General features: G+C 37.2%; 1 protein-coding gene across 6 annotated transcripts in view; it reads right to left on the reverse strand.

The window, feature by feature from the left end:
* Positions 1-14,276, reverse strand: part of LOC121734396 (heterogeneous nuclear ribonucleoprotein 27C) — a 33,604-nt gene that overhangs the window by 14,742 nt on the left and 4,586 nt on the right. For all 6 annotated transcript variants that reach the window (XM_042125000.1, XM_042125002.1, XM_042125001.1 and 3 more), the window contains exons 2-4: positions 13,783-13,986; positions 2,848-3,038; positions 2,198-2,280 (exon numbers count right to left, since the gene is read on the reverse strand). In XM_042125000.1, coding sequence (XP_041980934.1) covers positions 2,198-2,280; positions 2,848-3,038; positions 13,783-13,986 — 478 coding nt within the window. The remainder of the gene's footprint in view (positions 1-2,197; positions 2,281-2,847; positions 3,039-13,782; positions 13,987-14,276) is intronic.

Here is a 14,276-nt window from a genome sequence, read left to right on the forward strand (position 1 = left end):
TCATTTTTGTATGTTAAACTTTATATATTATGCCAAATTTTAAAACTTATTTAGCCCCCCAATTACACAACTTTACCCATAAACTATTTATCATTGATAGGTTTAGCCCCAATTTCACCAACGTCTGTTAGTGTTAACAGCTTGTTAAAATATCCTGTCTTCTCTTTCATTCATATGAAAAACGAAACAGCTAACGTGATACTAATTCGAGCATTAACTTTAACAGTCGTTGGTGAAATTTGGTCTTAAGGTTAAGTCACTGCCTGCACAGATAAAGTACTGAGTTATTTAATACCGTAGAATAGATATAACAATCGAAAAAAATCGAGACTTAAATGTAAGATGATACCACCTCTTATAGAAAGACTTTTGAGCAAGCGTCAGCGCGATGTAGAACACGCACGGCGCCATCTATTATCGATTTTTTGAACAAATTTACGACCCTTACAACCCTTTTTTCCAGTAAAAAAGTAGCCTATGTCCTTTCTCAGGCTTTAGACTATCAGTATACAAAATTTCATTACAATCGGTTCGGTAGTTTTGGCGTTTGGCGTGAAAGCGAGACTGACAGACAGACAGACATACAGAGATACTTTCGCATTCATAATATTAGTACAGATTATGTGCACACTGCACAGCTGTTTTTGGGTATTTTGATTAATTAAGGGCCGCGCTACACCGGAATGGCAGCGGCGAGGCGAGCACTTTCAGCGCTGCCATTCCGGTGTAGCGCGCTGCGCGGCCCTAAGAGGGGTACCACTTACCAGGGTTTGAAAAAGTTTTTAAATTTGACACAAATTTTGTTGACACCGCGCGCTATAAACTAAAGTCCACGCGGACGAAGTCGCGGGCAGCAGCTAGTTATGAATAAAAACAATAATATATAATAAAGTAGGTATGATTAGTTCTGTTATAATAATGAAGTAAAAAATAAAGCGCCATCTGTTTTCATATATTAGAATTAAAATGTAAAAATATTTTCTGGATGGAATATAGGCCAACACAACACACTCGAACTCCTTAGAAATGCAGTAGGAGTTCTATAAGATAAGATAGATTGATTATTATTATAGCAAGTGATAATATTATTAAACATAATATTCTAACGTATTAAAAACTATAAACAAAAACATAATAACTAATAAGTATGATTAGTTCTATGTTACAACGAAGTAAAAAAAAAGCGCCATCTGTTGAATCGTATTAGAACTAAAATGTTCATTGCATCGCGTCGATATATTTCTGGATTTTTTATAATATTATACATAAAATATATTTAAGATTTTTGAAATATTATTTTAATACACATCCAAGACCCAGGAACATTGAAAACTTTTTGTTCCGCCTGCGGGACTCGAACCCAGGACCCCCGGGATGAGCGCTGGCCACGCGCAATGCGAAGTAATTTTCATCGATATTTTCATGGAAATAAGATATTTTCCCACATCAAAATGTAGCCTATGTCCTTTCTCAGACTCTAGAATAACTGTGTACAAAATTTCATTGCAATCGGTTCAGTAAATTTGGCGTGAAAGCGAGACAGACAGACAGACAGACAGACAGACAGACAGACAGACAGAGATACTTTCGCATTTATAATATTAGTATAGATTGGAATTCCGAGCGTTAAAAAATGTCGGTGCCTTGTATCGAATATCAGAATGGTGAAAATTTCAAAATGTTTGTACATAGGTACATTAATCTGAAAAAGATATTATACAGTAGTTGTATTGGAAGAGGCATTGATGAGTTCATTTTCTCCTCTGTTATATTTTTACAGTTTTACCATACATATACCTATATCATTATAAATAACTAATAAGATATGACGTATTATTCAGTTACAAAATGTGTTGTAGCAAATATTGTAGTCTCGCAAACTCACGAGAGTATGGAGCATATGCTGATCTGCAGTAATGTCCCACAAACATCTGAACGTACACACAACAGACAAGTTGAGGGCACTGCCTGGATGTGGAATGTATGAAAAGTAATTTGGCAATGAAAATGCTATGGACTATGGTCAAATATTAGGGTAAGCATGTTGTTTTAAGTCTTGCCCCCTTCCATCAAATTTAAGACACGTCTTGATTTATCTACCTTTTCCTAACTTTCTTAATAATTAAGACTGTGTAGCACACATACACATGAATCATATTTTGAGTCTTGACTTTAGAGAATTCCATTAATTTCTTACCTGTTTTCCATTCAGGTTGATGAAATGCTCTTGAGTGACGCGCTCAACAGAGATCTCGTCTTCGAAGGACAAAAATCCGAATCCTAAGGAAAGAAAAAATGTTAAACAAACTATGAAAATTATTTGTAAAATTATTGGCAACCGCTATAGTGATTTTATATACTCTACAGTCTGCAAAATAGTCGTTTTGATATACATATTGTATTCTAGAAATAATAAATTGTAGCAAACTTTGTAGACTAGTTTGTTTATAGAAACAACAAGTATATGCTGGTCTGCGTTAATATCCCACAAACATTTGAACGTCCCACTACTCAGTGAAAACAATGGCACTGCCTGGATGTGGATTTTTGTGATAAAACAAACTTCTTTTGTCTGCATTTCTCTGACCTATACATTGAGGTACCTACACTGAAGAACTCACTTGGGATTCAACAGATTTAAAACAGCATTGTCTAATAGGCAAGACCATCTTTAGACTGTCTTTAAACAGAGTTTTGTCTATGACAATTTTTTAGGAATCTTAAACTGTTATCAACTGTGTAGGGACTCTCTCTTGCCGAGAGTATCTCTAAAAACTGCCTCGAAACTTCTATGTATTCTGCTCTCTTCTTTCGCTCTAAACTGACTCTACATCCTGAGCTACTTACCACGCGACTTCTTCTTCTCCTGATCATACATGATGACCACCTCCATGACCTTGCCGTATCTCCCGAAGAACACGCGCAGATCAGTCTCCGTGATGTTCGAGGGTAGACCGCCGAGGAAGACCTTCGGGTAACCACCACCGCGCTTCGGTTTCTGCAGCGTGCGTGGGTTGCAGGGCTTCGGATCGATGGTCCTGGACAAAGTTTTTAATATAAAATAACGAGCAAACGCGTCAACTGATGGAAAGCAACTACCGTCGCCCATGGACACTCGCAACATTAGAAAAGCTGCAGGTGTGTTGCGAGGGAATACGCTCTCTTCTTGAAGGTTTGCAGGTCGTATTGGTACTGAAATACTACTGGTGACAGTTCGATCCAGTGTTTGTGTGTGTGAAATGTGCTTTATTATAAAGCTATCAGAAACTATTTTAGAATAGGTCCATCATGGCGGCAACCATGACATGGAATCTTGAAATTCTTTTTCTGGAATCATGGTCATTGAGTCAAATGTGGCCGCATGAGAAACAGCATGCCAAGCCAACCTGCCAAGCTACTTGTCTAACTACCAAGGGACCTATCAGACAGAGAGCGGTCACGCGGTCAAGCGTTCAAGCGGTCAGTTTTGGGTTTTTTGTATCGATAACTTTGCATAGATATGCTCAAACAGGGGGCGTTATGACCGCGTCAGAATTGCTCCTGTGTGACTGACCGATCGAACGTAGAATGCGAACGAAAAAGGCTTGAACGCATGACCACTCTCTTGTCTCATAGGTCCCTAACGGAATTACCCTAGATATCTACTGACTGTCATGGCTGCAATAATGGCCTGTTCAATCATCGTTAATCATGATCATTGTTTAACATGTACAGGCCGCAAAGAAACATGTTTGCCAAGCTGCTAGCTAGACGCTGTCTCAGGGGACGTAGAGTCATAAACCCCCACAAATAATAGTCATAAAACTCATACGCCTCTGGAAATCTATATATATAAAAATCAATTGCTGTTCGTTAGTCTCGCTAAAACTCGAGAACGGCTGAACGGATTTATCTTATCTTGGTCTTGAATTATTCGTGGAGGTCTAGGGAAGGTTTAAAAGGTGAGAAAAATTTTGGATGTGTGGCGGTACCCACAAATCGCCTAATATTCCTGCATCGCGCTATCGAAGTTTTCTGAGCGCGTCGGTATATATACGACAGCTGAAATGTATCACGTGGGCTTCGGCCTGACCGAGCATAACACCTCGCTCGGTCGGAAGATCTTCCTTTAGCGTCGCCACGCATTATCCCACAGATGTATAGATGCATGGATGTATATGTAGATGTATGGATGTTTGTTACTCTTTCACGCAAAAACTACTGAACGGATTTTAATGAAACTTTACAATAATATAGCTTAAACATCATAATAACACATAGGCTACAATTTTAACCGACTTTCAAAATGGGGGAGGTGTTATGTTCGTTTTCTTATGTTCAACGATTACTCCGTCGTTTGTTAACCGATTTTCAAAATTTTTCTTTTGGGTATCATCATAAATATAGGGTATCATCCCAATTCGGTATTATATTCACAAAAGTGGTGATCTGATGAAGGATCCATAAGTAAACGAGGGAACTCCTCAAAAATTATAGGGAAATATGTGGTGACTTCGGTTTCGTGAGAAGTATTCTAAGCATATGCTACCAACAAGTAAGATTTTGAACCGAGGTATACCTGGTATACCGTGGTTCGGAAGGTGCTGAGAGAACTCCTGATTCTTTATAGATACAAGTTTGGGAGTTTCGGCGTTGTTTTAAGAACGGAAAGCATATGCTTCTATGCAAATTACATTCATCATCAACATCGTCATCATCATCACTACCATATTATACCATGTTATTGGTAAGTACTTTTCATAGTCTTTTAGATCGAGACTCGAGTTTGTCAAGCGATAATTTAAAAAAATCTATACCTACCTAATATTATAAACCTGAAGAGTATGTTTGCTTGAACGGAATCGGAGGAACTACAGATCCGATTTAAAAACTTATTTCAGTGTTAGATAGCTCATTTATCGAGTAAGAACTAAGACTATAGGCTAAGACTAATACGACCGAAGAAACTCAGGAAAATGTGGGAAAAACGGGGGAAATATTAGAAATTACGAACTACTGGAGCAATTTTTATGGCAATATTTGGCACAGATATAGAGTAGACCAAGTGAAGGGAGTAGGGACATAAGAGCTATTTTTATGGGAAAATGTACGGTTTCCGTAAAATTCCTAATTTACGCGGGCGAAGCCGCGCGGGACATCTAGTCTGTAATAATAATGACTGTAGTCTGTATCCAATAAAGTTATCGCTCCTATTTCGACCATAAAGTTAATATACCTAGCGGAATAGAGAAACGGCCTGAGCAAGAGAGATGTCACTATCAGTAACACTGCGTGGTAAAAAGAGACGGGTGATAAATGACAGCAGCACTCTTTTTTTGACGTCCAGTGGCACGCGTGCCGCACGTTGACAATTTAATATCATAGAATTCATGTTCAATCATGCTTGTGTAAGTGTATACGTACACATATTTTTCACACAGATGAATACCAATTTTGGTTTCGTTTGACAGCTCGAGGTTGTTGCTTTATTCCGCTAGGTATATTAAGTTAATGATTTCGATTTTCGACATAACTACCGCGGTACCTAAAGGACATAGCTGGGCACCGTTAATCAAATAGTTAACTTCGTTAATCGTTAATCCGTTAAAAAAAATGTTAGCTTCGTTAAACGTTAAAGCGTTACATTTCAAACGAATTAACGCAAGTTAACGTTAATCGTTAATCCGTTAATATGTGTCATATGGCCTTTTTGTAACTTATATCATTGCGTTAGTCCTTAGTGTACATACAAAACCTGTTGGTTTAGCCCGGCCGCACATTGTCCGAAATTTCTGATACGAAACAGTTGAACGTCCGCGCTGTCTACATTTTGTACTGAGCCGAGTGAGCTCGAACTCGCCGGAAGGATATTTCGGATAGTGTGCGGGGTGACGGTCCGGCGAAATTCAACTGTTTCTGATCAGAATTCGGACAATGTGCGGCCGGGCTTAAGGTTTTGGAAGTTAACATGTTAGGGACAAAACAAAATACTTCTATAATTATTATATCTACCTAACTAAATTATACTGTACATCACAATGCAAATGATTTATAGTAACAATAAACAAATCACTCTCTCTATAAGCACCGGCGCTGAGTAATGAAATGATAAAATGAAACAAATCTCTTCTCACTCGCATGCGCCTGAAAATGTATCTAGTTTTTTTCCCGCTCCGGTCGAGCCGGCCCATTCGTGCCGAAGCATGGCTCTCCCACGTATTATATTTATATATTATCCCACGTATTGTTTTTGTTTCGCTGCTGCCGTGCCGCGGCGCCGCGCTGCCCGCCCGCCGGGCACTTGTCGTTTCATACTAACTGTCTGAACCTGTTTTAGGCATTGGATTAACGATTAACGGACTTCTGCATATTAACGGAAGTTAACAAGTCCGTTAATATTTGTAAAAGTTAACTTAAAAGTTAATCCGTTAATCAAAATGTTAACTTCGTTAATTAACGTTTAACGGATTAACGAGTTAATGTCCAGCTATGCTAAAGGACATAATCAGATCTTTATAAATTTAGTACATAATAAATTACCTATTTGTGAACCCAAAATTTTAAGGTACTAACCGATACTAGACAGCTTGGATTAACGGTAAGGAAATATATTTATCAATATCAACTCGCGCTAGCGTGAGAAATCGACAACAAGTTCTTCCAATCGGTTTGCAATTATATTCCGGGCATTATGTTATGAAATTTGTCGGTATGTTGTTTTTTGTGTTATTATATAGTATATGTATAGGCAGATGTAGGTTTGTTGTTAAGGCATTTGAAGAGCTGATGACAAAATACAGACCTAAGGGTGAAGCCAAACGAGCGTAATTTGTGAGTCGCAGAATTTCGGTTGGCAGAAATTCTGCTGCATTCAGTTTCATACAAAAGTCAAGTTTGATTCACACGAGCGTAATTTTGTGAGTCATGATTTGTATGAAAAGATATTTACGCGACCGAAATTCTGCGACTCACAACTCACAAATTACTTTTTTTGGCTTCACCCTAATAGCTCAAGCAGTTTTGCACTTATCAAAGCCTGGATAGTAGATGACGCTTGCAACTCAGTTGCGCTAAAATCCCTATACCGCGGCGGGAACCGTACATTTTTCCAAGATAAAAATATCCTACGTCTTTTCCCGGGACTCTAAAGTAAATTCATACAAAATTTCAGCATCAATCGGTTTGGGCATGAAGAGGTAACAGTCAGACAGACAGGCAGATAGACAGTCACACTTTCGCATTAGTATGTAATATTAAGTATGGATTTTGACCCAACTGGCTGTCTACACATCCTATGTATAACTTCTTAATTTCAGCAGACATGTCTCTGCTGAAAGATTATTACTATAGGCTGTTTCTTAAGATAAAGAGTTATATTATTTATCAACTCTGCTAGCCAAAAGTAAATGTAGCAAATATTGTAGTCTCGCAAACTCACGAGAGTATCGAGCATATGCTGATCTGCAGTAATGTCCCACAAACATCTGAACGTACACTCAACAGACAAGTTGAGGGCACTGCCTGGATGTGGAATTTGTAATGCCTAAGTTAGGTAAAAAATTCTTACTTTCCTACCAATATTATAAATGTGAAAGTTTATCTGTCTGTTTGTCACCTCCTCACGCTTAACCCATCAACGTCCAAATCTATGTACAAATTTTGGAAGCTTAAAAATCACTGTCCTCTGTTGGAAAAATAGGAATCCCTTTTTTTTACAGAGGTATTTTTGATTGATTATTCTGTGTTATAAAAGTTTTCTGGTTTTGTTCTAAGAGCAAAATGAAATTGCTCACTGCTCAACATACCGGTTAGAACCGTTCGCGGTTATGTTCGCTCCGCCCACTCACACACACCACGACCATCACCCATTGTCCACACATAAACAAGTTATGGCCTATTGGCTATTACCTGGTGCACTAGAAAGGGATAGAAGATATCGCTGCACTAGTTACTTTCCGCGAGAAATTAACCAGGTTAATTTCAGAAGCAATACCGCTCGCATCTCTATTTCGCTCCGAAGGAACATTTATCTAAAAACCTGGTTAAAGAGCTTTTTAACCTGGTTAAAAAAATACCGGTTCCGAGCCCTGGCTATGGGTAATTCAAATACAAAGACATGATGAATACTGACAATGAACTTTAATTTTCAAATTCAAAATTGCACGCATTGACAAATTTGACAGATAAGTGAAACAAAAGATACGAAAAACCATTTACATAAAAGAGACAGTTCTATTTTTTAACGTCGAATCGTATCGCTGTCTCTTTCTTCGCCTGAGCTATGACGCTAATTCGATTTTTTCCAGATTATTCGAAAAAATAATTGAAAATGTAAATAGTCGAGGTATGTATTTATTGCAATCATGACATGCGGTAAGAGATTCCATGTGTTTTGTTTACTTTTGAGTCATAGTTGGTACATTTTCGATACACGCACGACGTCATTTTCAATTTATTTAGGTAAGACAAGACGCAGCACGTTCGTGACTGCGCTCGATGCAGACTAAACATCAGACGGCCCAATTGGGCCGTATTTGAATCTTCACAACGCGCGCGGTAGTAACATATCTGCTTGAGTTTTTCATCATTGAGCTTTAGTCATTGCTGAGAAAAATCGATATCGCTACAGCCAAATTATCAAGTCATCGCGTCGCCTTAAGTCGCTGGACGGACTTTGATGAAATTTCGTATGGAAATACTTGGAGTCTCGGTAAAGGACGTATAAGGCTACTTCTCATCCCGGAAAAATGTACGGTTCCCACGCGATAAACGAATTAAAAGCACCTATCATCTAACTCCACTAATCACCTAGTAACGAATAAAAAGCATAAAACTGTATTACTGATGAGTGATGAGTGATGACCAACTTTTATGCCAGAGCCGAAACAATACAAAGTTTTTCACGTACACGGTATAAGCCACGTAAAATTTTATTTTAACTCAATTTACGTGTTACATAATAACTAGTAACATACCAACTTTTCAATTAATAGTATTTTGTAACTGAAAAGTGACATTGCTTAATATTATGTTCATAGGTAACTCAAAGGTAAATGCGACAAAATCTAGTGATTTATTCCTTCTTTATAGAATCGCCGGTAAAAAAATGTATGGAATTTTCACAAGTGTACGATAATATGAAGTCGACATTCGGCTCATGTCAATTCATACACACACACATATCCATCGATTCTATAAAGAAACCATCAAGAAAACTTGTTGGCTTAAGGCCCTGTTCAATTTGCAGTATTGCTTCAGTGTTATCCTGATGATAACTCAACGAAATATGTTGTCGCACTTTCGATCAACTAGAATTTCGAACATAACTGAAAGAGGATGCAAGATCTTGTGATCTCGTACATCCAAACGTTTGAGTGTCCCCCGGACCATTTTGAAAATGAGTAGCCAATCTTACAATCGAACGAGATTCGAGGTACAAGAATCGCGCGCATAACACTGGAAGTAGAAACTCAGATGTGAAAAAAAATGCCGAAATCAAAACTACAATACCCTGACACTGGAATAACTATGAATACTATTGAAGCGTCGCTGAATAATTATTTTCATCTCTCAACATTCCTTAGTATTCGAGCCTACGTAGAGACGCTGGAATAACTAGATAATGAATCACCAATAACATGAATCATGCGTCAACGTATTTTAAACTGTGGCTGCCATTAAAATTGTACCGAAAAAGCTTGAGATTACGCGCCAACGGCAAACCAGTATCGATAACGGTGCGGTGTCCTCGATAAAATTTACCTATTCATTTATCGGTCCACTGTGAATCTGTAGGCCTAGCACGAATTATTGACAACTAACCATAACGTTTTATTTGTAGACACTAGAGTCTAGATTCTAGACCAGTTAATATACCTAGCGGAATAGAGCAACAATCTCGAGCTGTCAAACGAAACCGAAATTGGTTTTCACCTGTGTGAATGAAAAATATGTGTATTGTGTACGTATACACTTACACAAGCATGATTGAACATGAATTCTATGAGATTAAATTGTCAACGTGCGGCACGTGCCGACTGGACGTCAAAAAAAGAGTGCTGCTGTCATGTATCACACGTCTCTTTTTACCACGCAGTGTTACTGATAGTGACATCTCCCTTACTCAGCCTTTGTTACTCTATTCCTTTAGGTATATTAACTTTATGGTCTAGACTCTAGACATTATATCTATACACAAGAGGTTCTCAAACTTCTTTGGTGGCGAAACCCTTTTAAGATGTGACATTTTCGTCGGATCCCCACATTTATTTTTAATTTTTTTCTTTTTTTTTCTAGGGTTTGTGGTATTATGTGGTAATTCGATTTACGGTAATTGTCTTTAAACTGCTGGTGCCTAGTGACAATTCTAAAAACAATACATTATTAATTATTATTATTATGTATCGCTCGCGGTCGCAGACAAGACCGTTAGCCTTTGCTGAGCCCCATGACTCCGCGGAGCACACTTTGAGAATGACTACTTTACACAATCATCTCGAAATTCAATTCTAACATAGCCTATAATTATTATACGTTTGCTTACAATAGCTCCGCGTACAGAGGGGCAGAGTAACTAGTAAGTGTCTAAATCAGTATAAACATACGATGCCTAAGTTCAGCGGCGGAAATTCCGCATCATTACGTCAGCAATGTCAAACGCATACAATATAACGCGACGGAATTTCGTCGCGTTATATTGTTCGGTAATTTAAAATGTGTTATCGGTAATTTAAAATACATTGCAGGCGGAATCAAGCCGAAATTCGGCAAAGTGTTTAAGACACTTAAGACTAAAGGCCCCTCTACACGCTTTCGTTTTGCTTTCTGACAGCTCGCTGTTGACGTCACATCAAACAAAACGCGAATAAAGTAGTTCTCCATGATTTACAGTTATGCCAAGTATTTTGACCGTCCATAAACAATATTATGACGTTTGTATAATCCATAAACGAGAGTAAAACAATAAAAGCTACGAGCAATAACGTCTTCAAGTGTGTTCAGATGTATTAAAATGGTGTTTGAAACTGTATTAGTAATTGGGTCACCGTTTTGCAAGTCAAGAATAAAGTCTCACGCCGTTTACACGCAAATAACAGTACAAGCTACATTAAAATGCGATATAAGCTATGAACTTAAAATAAATGTTTTGTCTTTTTCTAATACATTGGCAAAGTGGCCCGAAAGACAGAGACAACATAGTCCCTAGCCAAAACTTTTTCTTTATCGCTTCTTTATAGCATCGCCGATCAAAATGTATGGAATTTACATGCACGAGTCGAACGTCAACTTATCGAACGCTTATGTCAGTTCCATACATTTTGATCGGAGATCTAAGTGATGAAGATAACGTCTTGGCTAAATGGTCTGCTTATTCATTGTAAACTTTTTTTATCTCTAACTAGACTAGATGACCTGGTGAACTTCAAATCGCTTCCCTTCTAATGTAACAATCCCTGGACTTCCACTAACATTTCAAGATTAAACTTTAAAATCCATTCTTATATTTTACTAGCTGTCCCCGCAAACATTGTCTTGCCATAGATAATTTTCCCTGTTTTCCTGCTTTTCTCTTGAAGTTTTTTCTGATTTTTTTTTCTATAGACCTCACGGAGACCGAGACCTTTCCAACGAATGCAAAACCGTGGAAATCGGTTTGTGCGTTCTGGAGTTATAGCGTCAGGAAGGAAAATCCGACTTATTTTTATATATTGCATAATTAAGATCATGGATCAAAAATACAGGAGCTAAAAATAAAAACTTATGTACAATACCATTGAAATATTTCATAATTTTGATATGAAATATTTCAAACTGTGATAAGATTAGAAACACAATAATATGTAATAATAATATAATATTGTGTAACTTTCATTACCACATTACCTTTATATTGTAACTGTGTTGCAACTTGCAACTATTAAAACACATCATCAAAATGAAGAATTTTACTTAAGAGGGCGACTACCCCCAAAAATCAAACAACGTCCTTCTCTTTTCACACTCACGCCCGTCTTTCATATGCCAGGTGAAAAAGAACGACGCTGATTCATCGCCAAATTAGTTTTTTCTCAATAACTCGATAAATATACAACATTTTAAAAATCCGCTAGGTTGATCTCTCAATGATAGAATTTTATACAATGTGTAAAAATATTAACTTAGTTCAATGCACGGTTATGGCAATAAATGAAAAATTCGTTAAAGTTAGATGCACCTTTGTGATTTTTTTCTATCAAGAAAATTTTAAGATATAATCGTGTTTTTGCTCAGATTGAATTCTCGGAAATATAATGTAGTATCTAATATTAGAAAATAAAACAATTTGGGGCTTATTTTCAAGTATAAAAATGAATTATAAAATCGACACTTTAGGGTTAGTCGGCCCCTTAATTCTAATTAAAACATCATGGAATATTAGTCCCCGTTTATTTGTAAAAGACTAACACGTCAGGTGTTAAATTCGCGTGACGTACTTTACGGATGGTCCTTTACGTTAATTTTTTTAAGAAAAAAAACTTTGCAGTATGTACTTAAGGCGAGGTCTTATCTCAATCCAAAACGATAAACTTGCACACAACCAAAGACCAAGCGTGTAGGCATCGCAATAAGATTCATTTTAGCTTAGCATAAAATTGTAGTTTGTAGGGGCGGAACTTCTCTATTTTTCATGTTTTTTTAAATCTTTCTAAATAAATATTTAGAAAAAAGATTGTTCGGTTCAGACCTTTTTAAAATAGATTAAAATAAAATGTAAGTTATTATTGTTAATACATATATTTCGATGACAAAGAGTTTTGTCGGAGGTGAGTTTGTAAATTTATTACAGCGAAAGTATTATTTTTTATTAAAATGTTTATGGCTTAAGTCCTTTTAAATATTGTGCTCTATATCTCATATTTTTTTACATTTCGTTATTATATTGGAACTAGGTAAATCGGGTATCATTCAAGAAATAACAAAATGGGGTTTTACCTCGCCTTAAATCTGTGTAAACAACATAAAATACAGTTTAAAAATAAAATCCAAAAGCAGACTACATATTTATTTTAATCTAAACTAGCTGTCCCGGTGAACTTCGAGTCACTTTAAAACCTTCCCTGGACTTCTACGAATATTTTAAGACTAAAATCAGCCCAATCCATTCAGCCGTTTTCGAGTTATAGCGTTACTAACACAAATTAAAATCCATTTTTATATATATATAGATATCAATACAGCTACCTATTGCTATTATGCTACCAGTTTATGTCATGATTATATATTAATTGCCAAACTTACAGTAAAGATAAACACATTTGTTAAGTTGAGTATCCATTTTGTTTACATTTAGACAACAATAATAGAACTACTTTGTTAACAGTCTTTGGTCATTACTCTGAAGAATCTTCTTCTTATTACCTGCTGTTATGGTCTTTTTTTTATGTGCAGGGGAAACCCTTTGTTTGCCCGGGTTGGGGATGTGCCTCAGTTAAGCTAAAGCCCTGGGGGTTTGTGGGACTACCAGCAAGAGCGCCGGGCTTACCCACTAAAACCACCTGCGGTTCGCCTTCAGCCGTGTAAGGAAGGATAGGAAGTAAAGGCAGGATGTCCCGGATCTAACAAACACAGGACCGGCTTATATACCTCAGAAGGACCTGCTGTTATGGCCTATATTCACATTTATTAGTGATAAGTGCGGTGATTAGTGTACAGGAGAAATAAGTATGGACAGCGACTGATTAGTGCAAGTCCTTTGTTTTTTCATAATCATCTGCACTTAGTGCAAGTGCAGATGAATACAGATCTTTATGCAAAGACACTAACCTGCCATCAAGTTGATGCGGACCATTCTGCAACACCACGGAGACCAGAGACGGCTCAGCGAAGGTGACGAAGCCGAATCCTCTGGACCGACCCGACTCGCTATTTTTCATCACCACACAGTCGATGACATCTCCGTAGCGGGAGAAGTAGCGCTGCAAGTTCTCCTGTGATGTTTCCCATGATAGTCCACCCACGAACAGTTTTCTGTACACAAATAGCGACATTATTAAGCTGTGACCACAATTAATGACATACTAATAGGGAATGTTATTATTCAACAAATTTACTATTCGAATAATTCGAATATTTTACAAAAGTTTTCGCATAATTCGAATATTATTCGAATAATTCAACATTTTTGAAAAATGCTGAAAACTCTGAACAAAAGTAACAAAAAACTTCGTACGACCATGTACAACCTATTTTGTTATTAATACTACGAAGTAAGCAATTCTAATTTTTACTTTTATCAACATAAATCTTTGTAAATGACA

The sequence above is a fragment of the Aricia agestis genome, chromosome 15, assembly GCF_905147365.1.
Source record: "Aricia agestis chromosome 15, ilAriAges1.1, whole genome shotgun sequence".
NCBI lineage: Eukaryota > Metazoa > Arthropoda > Insecta > Lepidoptera > Lycaenidae > Aricia > Aricia agestis.